The sequence below is a fragment of the Lepidochelys kempii genome, chromosome 8, assembly GCF_965140285.1.
Source record: "Lepidochelys kempii isolate rLepKem1 chromosome 8, rLepKem1.hap1, whole genome shotgun sequence".
Taxonomy (NCBI): Eukaryota; Metazoa; Chordata; order Testudines; family Cheloniidae; genus Lepidochelys; species Lepidochelys kempii.
In genome coordinates, this window is record NC_136387.1 from 103408489 (window position 1) to 103427728 (window position 19240).

Here is a 19240-nt window from a genome sequence, read left to right on the forward strand (position 1 = left end):
CTATAGGGCTCAATATGATGGGGGTTTGGTTGGAATGCAGGGGAGTTTGTTGGTCCATTTACAGCCTCTCCTGTCACACTGCTAGGTGGTAGTGAACTGATTGTCAGTGCAATTGCTGGCATGGTGCCTAGAGCTTTGGGGTTGTGCTTTGTAAATGGAAAAACTATATAAATATTAGGAGAGGAAGAAGACTGTTCCACGTAGCTGATTACATAGCCATGGTGGAGGATCGTGGAGAGGCGGAACAAAGGAACCCCGTTGGGCTAAAACCCCTGGCTCTCTGGAGATGTGTCAAGGGGTCTTTAGTGTGGAGAGTACTTAGAGAAGCTTATTTACACATCCTGCCTGGAAAGTGAAATGCCTGGCAGCGTGACACTCCCAAACACCACATCGGGGGATTCATTCAGGGAGAAGAACACCACCAACCGAATCCTCAGAACTACCCCGACAGCCCTGCCTTGCTCATTATTAACTGGTGCGTCATTGCAAACCATAACGACGCATTGGCTCAACAGATGGTTTGGTCACAAGGAATAAAACGGCTCTCGCTGAGTCGATGCAGCTTAGCTGCATCATTCCAGCTGAGGACCTGGGCCATGGTTCTTCCTTCCTGTATTGGGCGTCGGGGGTGCACTTGGCAGAAAGTCTAGAAGAAGACACGTTTCCTGTAAAAAGGAGCTCGCAAGCAAACTAGAGCGACAAACCAGGGGCCTACGCAGTGCACCCAATGGCCAGGTGCAGGCATCATGCAGATTTTAGGACGAGAGGCTCCCCCGTAACAAATATAAATAAACAAACCCCAAGGCAAATCTAGAACTAGCCTGCAGGCCCGGTGGCGCTGAGGATCATCAGCAATACCATAGCTCCAGCATGGCTGGCAGGAAAGTGGCATCGGTGTAAGTATAGTGCGTGAGGGGGGCAGTTCTTCTCGTCCCCATGAATGGAGGCGGAGGTGCCCTGGTGCTGGCCTATTCCAGTTGAATTCCGATTTTGAAATTGCTGTGGGGGAGGGCAGCGGAAATAATACGTTAATATTCAGGGCCCATCATGCACCATCAAAACAGCAGTAATCCTGGCTGCTCAAAGGACAATTTGAGCAAGTGGGGAAGAGTCCTTACCTGAATGGGGAACCAAAGTTACTGCTAGCACTTGGGTGGCTGCTGGGGAAAATCGCCCATTAACATTTGTTAGAACATAAGAACGGCCACACTGGGTCAGACCCAAGGTCCATCTAGCCCAGTAGCCTGTCTTCCGACAGTGGCCAAGGCCAGGTGCCCCAGAGGGAATGAACAGACAGGTAATCACCAAGTGATCCATCCCCTGTCACTCATTCCTAGCTTCTGGCAAACAGAGGCTAGGGAATTCAAAGGAATTTGTGTTGGTTGTGGTTTGGGCTGCCCTTAAAACAGATCCCAGCATGGCTGTGTCCGTCAGGGGTGTGAAAAAACCACACCCCAAGCGACAAAATCCCGGCGTAGACACAGCTGCGCCAACAGAAGAGTGCTTCTGTCGGCGGAGCTAATGTTGTTCGGGGAGGTGGCGTTTTCCCTCTGTCAGGAAAACCGTCGGTGTTCGCTGTGGTTACGGTGGAGCCATGCAGAGCTATGCTGACATGGTCTCTGTCATGTAGCCAGAGCCTGTGTTCGCTCGCCGCAGGCTGCGAATGTGTCCCTCTCCTGTGGTTACAATGGGACTCTCAGGAGATGCTTGGGAGCTGCAAATTTCAAATTCCCCAGCAGCAGCAGTCCCGGTGGAAACCTGATCCCGCGAGTTAGGGCCGTCCAATTGTGAAACAGACAGAGACCACGTGACCTGCACGCCCGACCACAGCAGCTGGCATGTTTGCATAACGACCCCGGAATTAACGGGAGCAAGTCCCTGGAGATGGCTTCAAATGAGGAATCCGAGACAATCTGTTGTTTGTTTGCGTGCAATTAGCAAAGTGGGAAAGAGGAGCAATCCATCTAATACATGATTCTTTGCAAATTACATGCTTGGCTCATTATCACCCCCTATTTTCCAGGCACTGGCCCATCAGAGAGATTGAATATGCTATTTAACTGCACCACAGCTGCCGTCCAGCCAAATTGCCTTGTTGACAAGCACTGAGATCCACTCTGGTAAATCATCTTTATTTGTCTCTCATCTGTCTCTCTAACAGGACCCGCTGGGCAGGCCGAGGTTGCAGAGTTAAGACTCCCTGAGCAAGCGCCTCTGGTTGTAATGAGACTCATTGAAGCTTTGGAAAACCAAGGTACGTCAGGGGTATGTTCCCTTGGGCACCTCCTCACATTTCTTCCAGCTGGGTCAAATTCGTGCATTGGGCATGCATGTTCCCTGTGTCATGTGCACACTCCTTCCCTGCTGATGCGGCATGACGGACCATCAGAAACGGGCCCCATCCACCCCGGGGACCAAAATCGAGATTTACCCAGTGCGCTTCCACTGACTTCAATGGAGCTATTCCAGATCTATGCCGGAGTGAGAGCAGGATTTGACTGCACGTGGTTGAAACCTTTTAAACGAGGCTACAGCCTGACAGTGACACAGACTGCAACCGTCCCTAGCACCATTCTGAAATATGCAACAATCACCTGCACAAGCCATGCTATGGAATCTCGAGGATGGATTACCTGTGGGGTAGCATTATCTAAAGTGAAACCAACAAAAACCTGTCTGCTCCGGACAGGGAAACCTGTAGTACCTGGAGGCTAGGGTCCACCCCTCTGTGTCCGATCCACAGCAGAGATGGGTCTGCACAGGCTTGCCGGCTTGCCGATTCAGCTCAAATCTCCAGTTCACTCCCTATCATCACTCGAGATGGGGGCTGCCATATTTGCCCCAGCCATGCTAGGCATTGGTTGTTGGGGGTGATTCTGGTACTTAATGTCTGTTGATGAGCACAGGTCGTTTGCCGTCATGGTTCAACCACGGCCTTGTTCTGCCTGGCGCTTGGCAGTTGTTGGTCCAGCAACCAGAGCAAGCCCCACATGCAGACAGTTTGCAGGGGCCGGGGGCAGTTTAGCACTGGGCTCAGCTGGTTCAGAGCATGGCTGTCACTGACTGCTGAATTAGGGTTCATCCCCAAGCGGGGGCATGGCTGTTGACAACCCACATTGATGGTGGAGGGTAAGAACATGAGGCTCAGTCTCTGCACCCAGGGAACGTCAGCACCCTTTGCAGCTCTCCTTTGGTCTCCTCTGAAGCTGCATGTTACACATTGAGCCATAATAGCGGAGCTGAGAGAATAATTGCGCATGAAACCAGCAATGTCAGGCTCAGACGCCGTTAGGACTCTGGCAAGCTGTGCAGCTCATAGCGTTGCAGGGGGCTTTACTTCTATCTGGCTGGGGAAGAGAGGGGCCTGTGGACGCTCGTTACAGCAGGGAGTGCGCATAAAGGGAACGCGGAGTCTCTCTGAACATCCATCCCCCTTCTCGGAAAAGTCTAGGACTGGCGGAAAATGTTCCATCAAAATTGTTGTTCAATGGACACTGGGGTTTTTTTTTTGGCTAAATGACCGTTTTCATGAAAAGTAACTGAAATATTTTGATTCAGATATCTTGCCCCCAGTGCCTTATGGGAGTTGTAGTTCAGTGAGTTTCCATTTTTCTCCCTGGGTTGGGATACCCAGCTGGACTACATCCCCCATAATACACCAGGGCCAGTGTCTCCCATGATGCTACCACCTCCCTTCACCATAAGGAGAAACAGTGGTGCATCATGGGAGAGGTAATCCAATCAGGGAGCTCAGTCAATCGAGGAGAATGGGAGCAGGAGTCACCCAAACTGTTACTCCCCGGAGGCATGGCAGCAGGGTTTCCACATAAAAATATTTTAGTTTTTGATTTTTTTTTCTGACTGAAAAATTGAACGTTTCTTTGAAAAATGTTGACAAATGCATTTTTTCCCCCATCACCATTTTCTGTGGGTAGAACCCCATTTTCAGACCAACTCTAGCGAAGTCCCAATTGCTCTGTCAAAAGGGAGCTCGGATGAGGTCGGAGGGCTAGAGATGGATGGATTAGCCCCTTAACATGGATATAATTAGTCATTCTGAATATTTGTAATTAATTTTTTAAATCAAAAGGGCCATTTTCTTCCAAAAATGAACATTTTGGACCCAATAGGAGGGTTTTTGTATTTTTCTGGGTTTTTTAATTAAATCTGAAAACAACAAATGTTCAGATTTTGACTTTCCCTTTTTTCCTCTGGTAAAATGAAAAAAAAGAAGGCATTAGGAAAAGAAAAGAAAAGAAAAGAAAAGAAAAGAAAAGGGGGAAAGCCCCCAAACCTGAAAGTCTTAAGTAACTTTTTGTGTGTGTGAAAATTTTGAATAAGCAAAAAGGAAAAGTGCTTTTAGCTTTTCATATATTTTGCACACACACAAAAAATCTTTCCCATTTTTTATCCAGCTCTAGATCTAACTTTCGTAACAGGAAGAGAGACACTCGTAGGCACATAACACATCTGAACTGGCCAGCCCTATAATAGGCATTAGCTTGGGTCATAGAAACGGCCCTGTGTATGCCTCCACACTACTATAGGTAGCTGTGTGAGGCTTATGATTAGAGCTCGGAGAAATTGTTTTTGCACAGAACCACAGATTCAGCTACATTGGAATATTAGGCAAATGTGAGTCAATTTTGCAAATTTCTTTCAGTAAAAATAAAAAACTATAACAAATAAAAAAACCCCGAAAATGTTCCATTTTGACACTTTAAAAACAAAACATTTGGATTTTTCAGCTCAAAATGACTTTCCGTTTCAAAATTTCCTTGTAATTTTATTTAAAAGCAATCCAAAATGTCAAAAATGGTAAAAATCAAAATGAAACCATTTAATTTTGTCAAAGCATAACATTTAGGTTGGCCAGAAACAAAATCTTGTTTTGACTTTTTGATTTGCCGAACATTTTGAAAAAAAAAAAATTTTGGGTCGACGCAAAACAATTTTTATTGGGGGGGGGTTATAATTATTTTTGGAATTGCTAGCACATTGAAAAATTGATTATTCACCCAACTCTGACACATGGTGGTGCAGTTCTGATTCCATGCAGTAGAGGGCACTGTTCACTCATACGCTCTCACACACAACACAACACAACTCAACACACACCTAAGGTTGCAGGCTATTGATAGCGGAACAGAGACCACAAAACAAGATGACCCTGTCACTGTAATGCTGACCCCATCTGTGCGTCGGGCCCTTTGAGCAGATCTGAATTAAAACGTGGTTTGTTTGCATGGTGCTTTGGAGGGGGAATTCTTGACTCTGATTTCTGTTTTCCCTTTTGGTTTCAAAGGCATCGACAATGAGGCTCTTTACCGAGCCCCTCCTGGCTCCTTCAGCAATCCTGAGCTCAAACAGGCTCTTCTGACAGGTAAGCCACCATCACGCTGTTCCCTCCTTCATCCCGATGGGCAGAGATGCTTCGTACCGGGTGTGTGCGAAGCTGGGAGAAGCAGGGTCGTTCATTACAGGAGCACTCCCTGCGCATAAGCAGTGTATCCGCGAGCCACCTTTTCGTTTCCAGCACTGGGATCTAGAGTTCTGGCAATATCATTAGAAGAGTCCTAAGCAGTGATCGGAATAGAATGCTGTAATGAACTGTCTGCTGGGAATAAGCCACCACTCTCCCCTACTGGCTAGAATCACAACTGCTTAGCGGTGTGTATGGCATAGGCCCTATACTGCTGACAGCGAATGGAGATTTCCCTGTAGCTCAAATGCTAAGGGCTTTTGCTTTTGAAGCAGTAAGATCTGAGTTGTGTCCCTGCTGTGGCTGGAAAGGGCTGAATGGCCATGCTGTACACAGCATAGTGATGGCCATGAAGTTCCTAAATGTCTACGGAATTTTGTTATAATGCCTTTCTATTTATGTAACATCCTTACAGTGCAATTATATGCCACAGCAACGGCGTTGTGGTGCTCCATGTTTGTTCCCCAGTAACGTTCATATTAAATGGGCTCAGTTTCAAAGTAAAAAGCTAGTTTTCCTGACAGCTAGCTCTGCATGTACGCTAGCCTAGGGGAGGCCAGGGAACTGTAGATCCTGCTTGAAGAGCACGAAAGCTCATGCTCAAATAAATTGGTTAGTCTCTAAGGTGCCACAAATCCTCCTTTTCTTGAAGAGGCTGTGTACTGACTCCCTGGGATGGTCTGTCAGGACAGTGATGTGCCGTGATCTGGCTGATGGAAGCCATTTAAAAGGAAAGTGAAAATCAAAAGCGTGGGTATGGGCAGAAGAATGGCTGTGTTACCATGGCACCTTCCAAGTCAGATCAGCAGAGCCAATGCGGATCTGGGACAGGGAGCTGGATTCTCTTCTGACTCACACATAGCCTACAGAATGGTTAGGTGAGTGCCAAATGCGGACTGCTTAATACCAGTGGCGACCCACGAGTCGGATGGGGCCCAGCTTGACTCTCAGATCTCGGGCTGAACCTGTGTGGGAGCCCCCAGGACATGCTGGGGAAATCTGTAAAATTCCCAAGTATGTTGCATATTCCATGCATGTGTAGAGTCATCATTAGTTGGAGTAACCCTCCAGGCAGTGCGCCACAGTGACAGTTGGGGAAAAGTCTTCAGCCCATGTGATACCTGAGGAGTTGGTCAGCATCATTCTACCCATTCTGTAGCTGGGTAAGCTGAAGAGCAAACGGGCCATGGCCTATATTTTCAAAAGTGGCCTCTCCTCTTGGATGCAGCTCCCAGTTTTCAGCACCCCTGAAGATTAGGCCTTAGGTATGGCTGGATAGATACCAGAAAGGAAAGGGCACGTGGTAATTGTAGCTGCAGATGGTGCAGTACTGGGGAGTCAGGAACCCTGCGTTCAATTCCCTGCTCCACCACAGTCTTCCTGCGTGGCCTTGGACAAGGCGCTTAGTGTCGCTGTGCCTCAGTTCCGCCATCTGTACAATGGGGATAATACCCTGCCCTGCCTCCCGGGGGGTTGGGAGGATAAACCCAGTCAAGGTTGGGAGGTGCTCAGATCCTGTGGCGATGGTGGCCATAGAAGTATCTGAGAGAGCTTGATGTGCCTCGGGATCACACGGTGAGTCCGTGAGCCGGGCAAGGTGTAGGATGACCCAGAATTCCCACTGCTGCAGCTAGCAGAGCAGAAGTGACAGAAAATTTTCCACTAAACCGTTTATTTTTGACAAAAAAAATCTCCATCAAAACGTTTCCCCCCTCACCCCACTTAAGCAAAAATCATCACCAGAAAAAAAACTTGTTAAAAAACCCTCTTTTTCTTAAACAAAAACAGGAAAATGATCTGTTTCCCGCCACAAAGAATATGGAATATTTTCTCAACAGCCCTAGTCAGAACCACTAGCCCATGCGCCCCTCCTGATGTGTTTGATGCAGAGAGGGAAGGACGTTTCCGATAAAATCCTGCCATCCTCTCTTCCAGTGTGGAAGCTGGTGTTAAGTCGGCAGAGTGGGGAGACCAGCTGGTTTTCCACGGAGCAGCAGCGTGTGCCTTGCAGACCGGTTTGGGAACCAGTGGAAAGACGAGGCCTGGAGATAGTTACTTTTCTTCCTCTTTCTGTATTTAGGGCCAGATCCTTAGCTGGTGTAAATCAGCAGCGCTCTCTTGAAGCTGGCGCAGGAACCAGCGGAGGAACTGGTTCTTCCATTTATTTTCCTTGTTCTCTGTTCATTTTTGTTTTCAGTAGTTTCTTAGGAGGGTTTTTAAGGTTAATTTTTAATTGATTTTTCTCCATATTTTTCAGTGCCCCCCAGAGCCCCAAACTTCCCAGTTGCTCCCTGAAGGGGGAGCAGTCTCTGTCCTACCTCCAGTTCCCCTCCTCCTCACCCCTTGGGAAGCTGCACTGTCCCCTCGATTCACCCCACACATGGGGTCTCCTGGTGCAAGAAAGCACGAGCCGGTGATCCAGCAGTGACGCTAGGAAGAGCCCTCCCAATGGAGAGGCTAGGGGAGGTTTGACTCCGGTTTGCCTTATCCTGAGCCCATGCTCAGAAGATCAAAGGCAAGGCAGGCTAGGTCATAAAAACCAGGCTCGGCATCAAAGCTTTGAAAGATTAGGAGACTCCAGGCGGACAGCGAATTGCAAACAGCCCCTTCAAGGTGGACCACTGCTGTGATGTGGCTCAGAGACTCTGCCCACATGTTCAGAGTCCAACTGATTGCCAGCTTTAGGGTCAGGAAGGATTTTCCGCCCAGATTGGATAGGCTGGGAATTTAGGGATTTTTCACCTTCCTCTAAAGTGAGGTGCACGGATCAGTTGCTAGGATCATCTGGGCATATCCCATGTAATCAGTGCCCTGCCGCTGCCTGGGCCTCGGGCACTGGTGGCATCTTGGCCTCTCTGTGGCCCACAAGTTCAGTCCCCTGAGGCCTGGAATGGTTGGGTCTAACCCAAGTTATAGGGCCCAGCACAGGCGTGATCGGGCGAAATCTGACACCTGGGTTATCCAGGAGCTCAGTCCCTTCTGGCCTTAGACCCGAGGAAATCTCTGAAAGAAATACAATCACCCTTGTTATCTGCATAATGCCAGAGCAGACAGCATGGCACGCCCGGGACCGAGGCAGATGGGGTCCCTGCCCCACGCAGGATGCCCAGATGACAGAATAGCACAGCACCATGGCAAAATCTGGGAAAGAGGGAGAGAACTGTAGGCTGGGGGTGGGCCTTGGGGGACGGGGGCAGTGGGGCGCCAGCAGTCCTGGGGTGACGCCCACCCCAGTGCAGAGAGCCAACAGAAGGCCCCCTCCAGCCCCCACCGGTGCCAAGGTTCCTCAATGACACCAAGCTTCAGTACTGCAGAAGAGCTTGCTTTGGGTCCTGGGCCCCGAGGGGGCGGGGGGGTTAATTTCACCCCGGGGCCATTGAAGCCAGTGGGAGTTGACAATCCTTGGGTGGTGCCTTTATTTAAATTTGTTACTGGTTTTTGGTGTCCCTAACCTTAAAATACTCTCCGCCCCCTCAACCCAGCCCTTCCTGGCCAGATTTCCAAGCTGGGTTCCAGGCATCTTCCTTTTTCTTTTTTAAAAAAGACCCTCTATCCCCACTTGTCCATAGGGAGGCGCTGTGGTACCAGGCAGTGCCCAGCCGCTGGCTCCATGTGGGCTCCCCGCCTCACGGCTGAGGCTTGGGAGTTGTATCGGGAAAGCTTCCTTCCCTGGGTCTCGTTCCTTGCTGACCCTGTGCCCACGGGGCCTGGCTGTTGGCAAGGTGGCGCTGCGGCAGTGCCGGGGGGGTGGGGTGGGCTCCGCTGCCGGGCTCCTGACGTCCCAGGCCCATGAGGAGCTGTCGCGCCAGGCCGCGTTGCTATGGAGAGGGAGTTGATGGAAGAGCTATATAAAGCCACATGAGCTCATCGCTTTTTAGCACAACCAGGAAGCAAGTCCGTAAAGGGGGAGAGGCGTTTAAAGGACCTCACCAGCTGCAAGGCGGCCTAGCAGGGGCAGAGACGGGCACGGGGTTTGCCTGGAGGGGAGCAGCCCTGGCTCCTGGTGTGGCAGAGACGGGAGGACAGGGAAAGTGCCCTGCCACGGGGAATTAAGATACCTTACTGCACATGGGGGTCAGCTCCCTCTGACCGCGGGCACGAAGCTGCATCTTAGCTGTGATGCCCTCGGGTCTCCATAGAGGAGGCCTGTGGGGGTATCCACTCCCACAGCCATATTAAGGAGGTGGGGTTGGGGCAACCCTGTCTACAGGCACCCAGTCAAGTCATTCTTCCACATTCCCTGCTGTCTGCTGGAAACCAGGCTGTTCCCACCTGGCATAGACTTAGCTGCTGTGATAAGTGGGGGGGCTCCCCTAGCCTGAGCCCCGGGGGGTCCTTCCAGTTCAGAGCAGCAGATCTGAGCCGAGCTTGGCCATGCTCGACACACAGATGGGCGAGCTCCATGGGAAACCGAGGTGGTGCAGAGAGTGTCATTTGTACCGTTTGCCCCTCCGAGTCATTATGCAAGTAGTGCCCCAATATGGCACTAGGGGGCGCTGTGTCACTTAAAGACAATGACCCAAATGCCAAGGCCCAGCAATAGCATCAAATATTGGACCCCCCCTTTAGATGGAACGTTGGCCTTGGTGTTCGGACCAGATTCCAGCTTTGGTGAGTCCATTCTGCCCTCCTATGGCTTGGTTGGACGCAGCATTTTTCTTCCCCCTTTCCCCCCGCCCCGGACTGGTGTGTTGTCTAGCTGTGTGTCCTGTTAAAACACCCAAAGGTGGCTGCATGTCAGTGCTAGGTTCAGTGATCCTTATCTAGACTCTTATGGGAACAGATGTTGTTATATTATAAACCACACCTCCCCCATGCCCTCCCCCTCTACCCCCCCAAACTTCCTTGACTATCAACAAGGATGGTGTTCGTGATATTTTAGTGTGTTGATTTTATGAAGCAAGGATGGATTCCTGTGGCTGGGGGACAGGGTAGGGCGTGAGAAATGACACAGTCCCTGCCACAGAGGACTTGCCGTCTAAGAGCCTGATCCCAGCAGAATAGGGATCAAGTGGGAAATAAAGCCCGTATTCAGGAAAGCTCTTTAGCTCATGCTAAATATTAAGCATGTACTTAAATCCTATTGATTTCAATGGGACTTGAGCGTGGGTTTAAGGGTAAGCATGCGCTTAAATGCTATCTTGAACAGGCCCCAATCCAGGAAAATATCCCCACATGATGTGTAGGTCTCTTGCTGTCCCTGTGTGCTGGCATGAGTTTCTCCAAAGGTGTAATGCTATTTGTTAATGATCCACAACACCTGTCTAGGGCTTGGTGCACAGGGAGACAATACATTGTCATGGGAGGTGGAGATCCCTGCAGGAGTTCTGGGCTAATCTCGCCAGCAAAGGAGATGAATCCTGTCAGCAACTGGCCTCTGCTCCATACGTGTGCTCTTGGGATGAGCCTGGTAAACATGCCCAGGGTGGCTAGGTAGATGGATGGGGGTGATAATACTGTGCCCCTTAAAGCCATGCACAGAATCTCCTGTTATTCTTCTGAGGCCAGCCCTAGCTTTTCACACTGGTTCATGGTTGGTTGTATGGGATGAGGAACAAGGGCATTACCAGAGCAGATCAGAGCGGAGGTCCATATACCCCTGTATCCTAGCCAACACCAGCAACTTCAGAGGACAATGTAAGAACCCCACAGTAGCAGATGTAGGATAATTTCCCCTCCCCACACACTCCCACACATTAAATTGCCTCCTAATTCCTAATTAGAGATTGGATTAAACCCCAAAGCATGAGGTTTAATAGCACTTCCAAAATTTGTTAGCATTAACTGTGGTAATCTGGAATATTCTTGTCCTTCATATAAAGATCCAATTCCTCCTTGAATCGTGCTAAATGTTTGGCCTCAACAGCATCCTGTGGCAGTGAGTTCCACAGTCTAATCACACTTTGTGTGAAAAAGTGTTTCCTTGTATCTGTGTCTGGCAGTCAGGGGCCAGAGTCCAGGGGCCTAGGTTGGAGGGGGTCAGAACTGGGGTCAGAGTCATAGAGCTGTAGCCTGAGTTTGGGACTGGGCTCAGGGTCCTTGTAGTGATTCTAGGGGGCAGGGATGGAGGCACAGTTCAAGGCCCCAGGCCTGCGTCCATCGCCAGAGTCAGAGTTTAAGCACCAAATTCTTGGGTAAAAGCCAGAGGCCAAGTACCGAAGCCAGGGATCGGGACTGGAGCTCATGGGCAGAAGCCAAGGATCTGATCTGAGCTGAGCTGAGCTGAGCTGAGCTGGAGCTGGAGCTGGAGCTGGAGCTGGAGCTGGGGTTGGGGGGCCAAGAGTGAGCCAAGTTGCAGATCAGTCACTATTGCTAGCAGGAGCCCAGCTCATTGCATGGACCCTTCCTGGAACTCCTCCTTAAATAGGGTACCTGGACCAATCAGGGGCCTTGAGGGACGCTGTCAGTCCAGCCTTCTGAGGCGGGACTTCCTGTGCTGTTTATCTCCACAGGGTTTGTGGGGTAATGCATGCTGTCCTAACATGGCTGCCAGGGAGCAGCGCGGCACTGTGGGCCTTCCTGCAGACCTGGGTTCTAGTCCTGTCCCCGCAGAGCCTCACAGTCTCTTTTGAATTTGACACCTTTTCATTTGATGGACTGATCCCAGATGCTCCAAGACAGGGAGACCAGAAGTTCCCGATCCACCTTCTCTAGCCTAAGCATGTCACTCCTCCGCTGGCCAGCCGTGTGGTCCATACACAGCTAGCCTCTCCTCTCCGCCCCAAACGTTAAGGACGGAGACAGATTTTCAAGAGAGAAGGCGGCATTTGGCAGGGATGGGAGTTTGTTTGCGTGCGTGCTTATCGGGGCTCAAATCTTAATACCCGGCGCTCTTGGGCTGTGACTCCTTTGTTTCCAGTGAGATGTTTGCACCAAATCATTCCCTTCCCCCGCCCCGTATTAAGAGCCTTTCTCTCCCCATCCTAATTGTATCGCGTCACAGAACCGGCCGTCTCCACTTGGCTCTGGAAACAAAGCTGCTGGTTTAGAAAGCCGGCCAGCACAGGCTCGGCGTTCTCTGCCCACTCCTCGTAGCTTGCTGCTGATTGGAAATGGCTTTCTAAAGATAGCTCGCCTGGCACCGGGGGGGGGGGGGGCGGAAAATACATTGCAGGTTAGCCTGTTTTCTTTTTGCACCCAGCCCTGTCAGTCGCCAGCACACACCAGGTGCAGTAATTATGGCTCTGCATGACTCATGTGAAATCCTTCCACTGTGTTTGGCCGTTTGATTGGGAATAGTTAGGGGTGCCTGATATAATTGTGGGTCTCTTTGGTTGGATTCTGCTCCCGCTTGCTGGCCTAGCTGATCTCTGCCAAGCTCCTTCTTCCTGCAACTAGCTGCCCTTAATAAAGGGCTTTTTGTGTTGTTTTTTAAATAACACAACTGTGCAGAGGTTTAAACAGTCATGGAACCATGTAGATTCAGTGACTGCTGGCTGAGCCGACACCCGGACTGTCAGAAAACTCCTCCTTACCCCAAACTTTGGATCAACGAAACTTGGATCCCCACCAACTCCCTTGCTCCCCACTCCGGTTTGCATCTCTGAGCTAAAGGACCGCAACCATGGATTTCTGTGGTGCAACAGTCTGATTGTGATTAGTGTATCCTGATAGCTAGTGCAGTGGATGCATATGTCCCTGCTAGACCACGGAATTTAAAAAAAGGGGGAAAAGGGTGGTTTTTCTTGCTTATGTGTTTAGAAGAAAGCATGCTGATGAACCATGTTTTAGCTCTCTCTTGATTTTGAGAGAAAGGCTGGTCTTGTGGTTCAGGCCCTGGACTGGAAGTCAAGAAATCTGGGTCCAATCTTTTGCTCTGCTACAGACTCCCTGTGGGGCCTTGGGAGAGTTACTTAGTGTCTACATTGCACATTAAACCCAGGCTCTGACTCAAGTTTGAGCCCAACCCCCCTTCTGTCTGCACACAAATCAGCCTGACTCAGATCAACAAGCACTTAGGATCCTGCTAGGGGGTGGGTCAGAACCTGAGTCCTGCTGGGAGTGGGTCCAAGCCATGTCATTTTGCAGTGTGGATGCAGGTCAAGACGCAGAGCCGCGTCAGAAGATCTGCATAGTGCAGTGTGGATGCGTTAGCCTGGCTGCGAGACCTGGATCCAGCGATTGTAAACCCAGGTTTACGATGCAGTGTGGATGCTCAAGCGTGGGCTTTGGAAACACCAAGTCCACAAGCCCAGGTCCCACCCGACCCAGATTACAATGCAGTGTAGACACATCCTCTGTGTCTCTGGGTAGAGACAGCGATTTTTCTTTGCCTCTTGAGACTGTGAGGGCCTGTCTCTGACTGTGTGTTAGAACAGCACCTCACTCAGTGGAGCCCTGTTCCTGACTGGGAACTCTAGGCTGGGCAGTAAAACGATTAACATTAATAGCAAGAGTAAAGCCCTGCTCTGGCAGATAGTTACCATGTGCCCTTGTCTCTTCACCCAGGCAGGAAAAGAGCCCTTCTTATAACAACCGCTTGGTAGCCATAGATCCCAGAGCACTTTACTGCTGAGCATTGAGGTCCCTGTTGTCCCCCTGGGGAAAGTGCAGAACTCCATCCACGGCAGACCACAGCTGAGCCCCCGGCCCTGTGCTCCATCCACGGCAGACCACAGCTGAGCCCCCGGCCCTGTGCTCCATCCACAGCAGATCACAGCTGAGCCCCCGGCCCTGTGCTCCATCCACGGCAGATCACAGCTGAGCCCCCGGCCCTGTGCTCCATCCACGGCAGATCACAGCTGAGCCCCCGGCCCTGTGCTCCATCCACGGCAGATCACAGCTGAGCCCCCGGCCCTGTGCTCCATCCACGGCAGATCACAGCTGAGCCCCCGGCCCTGTGCTCCATCCACGGCAGATCACAGCTGAGCCCCCGGCCCTGTGCTCCATCCACGGGAGACCACAGCTGAGCCCCCGGCCCTGTGCGCCATCCACGGCAGATCACAGCTGAGCCCCCGGCCCTGTGCGCCATCCACGGCAGATCACAGCTGAGCCCCCGGCCCTGTGCTCCATCCACGGGAGATCACAGCTGCCCTCTGTGATAATCCACAGTGCTGTTGCACAGCTGTGTTGGAATGCAGCGCTTTTGGTAGCCCAGACAGGATTGCAGTGTGTGTTAAGTGAATCTCCTGGCGAGGCTGAAACCAGGATCGAGAGGCTGGCTTCTGGACTGGGCGGAGGGAAGCCACGCTAGATTCACACCCCGTTTGGGTGGACGTCGTCCTTATTGCCACATTTGCCAGAAGGGGAAATGCCAAAGTTTGTTTTCCTAGTCCCCGGTGACTACCTCTGGAAACCCTCATTCCCCCCATGAAAGGGACTTCAATCTGTCAGCTGATTCAGGGCCAGTCGTCATCTGCAAGTCCTGGAAACTCTGCTGCCCGAACACTCCTCTGAATTCTAGCCTCCTTTATTTGAACGTATGTGTATTTTCCACCACCGCCCCCAAGCCCTTCATAATAATGGAGTTGGGCAAACCAATTCCATTCAGCTTTGCTCCTGCAGGCACCAGTGCACGTAATCGTCCTCCTGCTATGCCAAGCAGAGCCTGGAGGACGGTAATTTGCAGCCACGTCTCTCCCCGCTGCCATCCAGGGAGCTGGTGCTGGGTCTTCCCAGCTGCCGTGGGTCCCTTGCTGTAGGAAGAGCTAGAACAGGTGTCTCTGTGGAGGGGGCTCTCCACAGCCTTGGTGAAAATCGGCCTAAACCATCTCAGCTTCTAAAGTGCTGAAGGCACCTAAGGCAACACGCCCCATGAACCAAGACCAGGAGAAGGCCCTTACAGCCTGCCTCTGCCAGCGTCTGGTGCAGGAGCGGGGGCCGGTAAAACAGTTTTCCAGCATCAAGGGAAGTATCTCCATTTGTCAAGGGCTTGGGGATGTGCAGCCAATAGGATTTATTTCATGAATCAGGCAGGGGAAGCTTGGAGTTAGCAGAAGGTTGAGGGCGAGGGGCTGGCTCTGATCCTGTGACCATCACCGTAGTTTCTGACCTGGCCTGGCACTGATCCCATGCCATCGCCATGGTCTGTGTCTTGGACTGGCTCTGATCCTGTGCCCCTCACCGTCATTTCTGACCTGGGCTGGCTCTCTTCTTGTGATTTACAGTCCAGATCACATTACAGACCCCTCTGACAAGTGTCCGGCTCCTCTCCTGAACAGTTATTTCTTGTGCAATCTTTGCGGCGAGGGTGACTCACGATTCCTCTTGTGTCAGTGGGAGGAGGTGGGGGTATGAGTCGCCAGATGGGGCCACCGAGGTCTATAAAGGCTTCAGAGCTATTCATGCCTCGTGCTGGAGCAGGGGAACCAGCAGCAAATCAGGCTGAGCCTGCTGGGAAAAGTGAAGCCTGTTCCGAGTGAGTCAGACTTTCCAGAGGAAGCTGAATATAGCCATAAAATCCGATTGGATCCTGCAGGTTGAAAGGCTGGCTGGCTCTGCCTCTTGGGAGCACGGCAGGGCCCTGCTCCAGCAGCATTCTGTCCGGTTAATGAAATGAAACACCACCTCCCACGAAATTGCCACTCCACATCCCCATCTTTCCTCTGCAGGTTGCAATCAGCACATAGGAGAGTAAGTGCTGGTATGAGCCTGTGTAGCGAGCTGCATTTCCAGAGGCAGGATCTGGGTCCTTTCTATGCCACCCCCTCTTGATCCCAAAACTCTGCCATGTTTCATCCTTGGCGGGTGGGGTCCCTTAGGTCGGAAGCCCCACCCCCAGAAGTGGTTTGCACTACCCATTGCAAACCGATTTTCCTGGAAACCAAGATGTAGCGGGATTTTAGTATGGGGGTAGCTGTATTAGTCTGTATCCACAAAAAGAACAAGGAGTCCGGTGGCACCTTAAAGACGAACAGATTTATTTGGGCATAAGCTTTCGTGGGTAAAAAACCCACTTCAGTGAAGTCATTTTCACTCCATGCATCTGAAGAAGTGGGTTTTTTACCGACAAAAGCTTATGCCCAAATAAATCTGTTTGTCTTTAAGGTGCCACCGGGCTCCTCGTTATTTTAGGGACCTCAAGTTCAATCACTCTTGCAGCCTATTCCTCTCCCTCCTGGGAAATAATGATTTTCTGCTTGGGACTTTGGGGTGGGAAAAGCAACAGGTGCCAACAGCTTCTTAGGAAACACAGCTCTGTTTGGTAGTGAGCTGGTGAGAGTGTTGCATCCTGGGAAGCGGGACGTGAGGATTGGGGGGGGAAACTTTGCCCTTCCCTGGTGCCTTTGATAATCTCCACCCACTTTTCCAAACAGTAAATAATTTATCTCAGCAATCCCTGTGTGCATCAAGTCAATAGCATTTATCTTTGGCTCGCCAATGGGGAAACTGAGGCACGGAGAGGCAGTGACTGCCGAAGGTGGGCCTAACAAGCCAGGAGTAGAACCCAGAACTCCAGGTGGTCAGACAATGGGGGACTTTTTCACTGAAAATTTCAACTTTTCATTGAAAACTGAAACTGTTTCAGTATTTGACCAACGAAACCTGAAAAACGTGGTCTAAAGCCACCGGGGAAAAAAATTGGTTTGGGGATGAAAATTTCCTGGATTCAGTTTTCCAACCAAAAAATAAAAATAAAAAAATGTTCAAGGAAAACAGACACTTTCAGCAAAATATTCTCATTTCGCTGAAAGCCCAGCCTTCAACTGAATCAAGGAGCCCGACCCACAGCTTCCAACTCCCCGCGGCTCGTTCGTGAGCCATTCACACGAGCGAGCACAGGGCTGGGATTTAGGAGGCGTTGGTTCTAGCCCTGGCTCTCCCACAGACCCGTTCTACAACTTTGAAAAGTCCCTTTCGTGCCAGCTCCTCTTCCTAACATGAGGAGCGTAACGAGGCTGCAGCCTTGAGAAGTTACCTTAATGTGTGGCAAGAGCTTTGGGATCTTTGGAGGAAAGGCACCTGGGGGGTTTGTACAGCGCCTAACGCAATGGAGCGCTGGTCCATGACTGGGCCTCCCAGAGGCTACTCATATACAAATAATTGATTCTGTGCCAAAGGTGTGATGGGAGCCGCATTCCATCCCTGCCTCTGCTTCTCCCTGGGTGGCTTCAGATAAGTTGCATAACTGTGCTGTGAAATGGGCGTAATTGTGCAGACTCCTTTTTGCAACCCCGGTTGCAAAGGGCTGGATAAATGGAAAGGATTATTACCAGTTATAACATGGGGATTTTGCCTAAACTCCAAACTTTCCTATCGGGCATTAGACTCTTAATGGTAGTGAGGTTTTTTTCCTTTTTGGGGGGGTGTTAATTTGTACTTCAGTGGCGTGCGGCAGCTAAATGGATCTGTCATCATGTCACTTTCCACCCCTTGAAATATTCCCCCAAAAGGGGATAATCTTCTTGCAATTGGTTTTCATTTAAACGCCTTGCTTCATGATTTCCCATTGTCTTTGATGTGAGTGGAGCCTCTCAACCAATCACAGAAGATTATGGGTCTTCAGCCAGGATGGCTGCTGAAGGAGTTTGTAAAATAATTTGGCCTGTCACAACGGCAAGGCAAACTTTCTGATTGCTGTCATCAACCGCTTATGGCAATTACTCCCTACAATAGCAGCTAATGCATCTCCACAATAGGCTGCAGGAGGGAAAGCAGAGAGCTTGGAGTTAATTCTCCTGTGCGGTAGGGGTTGGTTGTGTGAATGGCCGATTTTCGTCAAAAATTGGCGTTTTCCAGAAGAAATGGTTTCTGTTTGCTGGTGGGGGGAATGGAAATGAAAAAATAACATTTGGAATCCTCGGTTCAAAATGAAAGTCATTTCATTTTGACTTAAATTGTCGTTTTTGTTTCGGGTTTTGGAAACAGAAGTATTTTAGATTTTTCTTTTCGATTTTTGTGTTCCTCACTGTTCCCTCTAAGCTGTGCGTGTGCACAGATCCTCAACCCCCGTGCACACGGCGAAACACCGTGCGCACACCAGTTTGCACAGAAGCACACCAATTTGCAGAGAAGGCATGTTTTGGGCACACGGCCTGTCAAAAATTAGAGGGAACATTGTTCCCCACCCCGTTTTTGCACAGAAAAGAGGAGGAAGAAAAGTTTTTTGGTTTTTGTTTTAGGTAAAAAATTGAGGAAAACCCCCACGTTCTCAGCTTTTCTTTTCTTTTCTTTTCTTTTCTTTTCTTTTCTTTTCTTTTCTTTTTCTTACTAATTTCCAACTGGAAAATGTTGATGCCATTTGACGTTAAAGCGAAGGAAAAGTTTGACAACTTTAATTCTGAAAGCTCTTTTTAGAAAGAAAGGAAAGAGAATTTTTTCATTGAAATTCCCTGTGGGAAGCCAAAAGTTTTTTGACAGAAGATGGTAGAATGGGCATTTTCCTTGAACAAGAGCATTGGGTAAGCTCGTCTCTCTCACCGACGGAGGTTGGTCCAATAGAAGATGTTACCTCACCCACTTTGTCTCTCTGATATCCTGGGACTGATATGGCGACAAGACTGCATACAGTTTTCCAAGCAGCTGTAATGACAGTAATGGAAAGCTCCTTAGAGCAGCCAGTGCTGGATTTAACTGAATAGTTCGACACGTTTTTTACAAAGATTTACTTAAAAAAAAGCCAGTAGCTTAGGTACTGGGAGACGCCCTGCTCTGTCACAGACTCCCTGTGTCACCTTGATCGAGTCCCTTAGACTCTTCATGCCTCAGTTTTCCCCTCTGTAAAATGGGACTAATAGCACTGCCCTGCCTCACAGAAGTGTTACATTAGAGATTGTTCAGATACCACGGTAATGCAGGCCACAGAAATACCTAAAAAAA

At 50.1% G+C, this 19240-nt stretch overlaps 1 protein-coding gene across 2 annotated transcripts in view; it reads left to right on the forward strand.

The window, feature by feature from the left end:
- Positions 1–19240, forward strand: part of PIK3R3 (phosphoinositide-3-kinase regulatory subunit 3) — a 347705-nt gene that overhangs the window by 79825 nt on the left and 248640 nt on the right. For both annotated transcript variants that reach the window (XR_012160507.2, XM_073357839.2), the window contains exons 2-3: positions 2162–2254; positions 5306–5383. Coding sequence is in view for 1 of the 2 variants with exons in the window: in XM_073357839.2 (XP_073213940.1) it covers positions 2162–2254; positions 5306–5383 (171 nt within the window). In the remaining variant the exon portion in view is untranslated. The remainder of the gene's footprint in view (positions 1–2161; positions 2255–5305; positions 5384–19240) is intronic.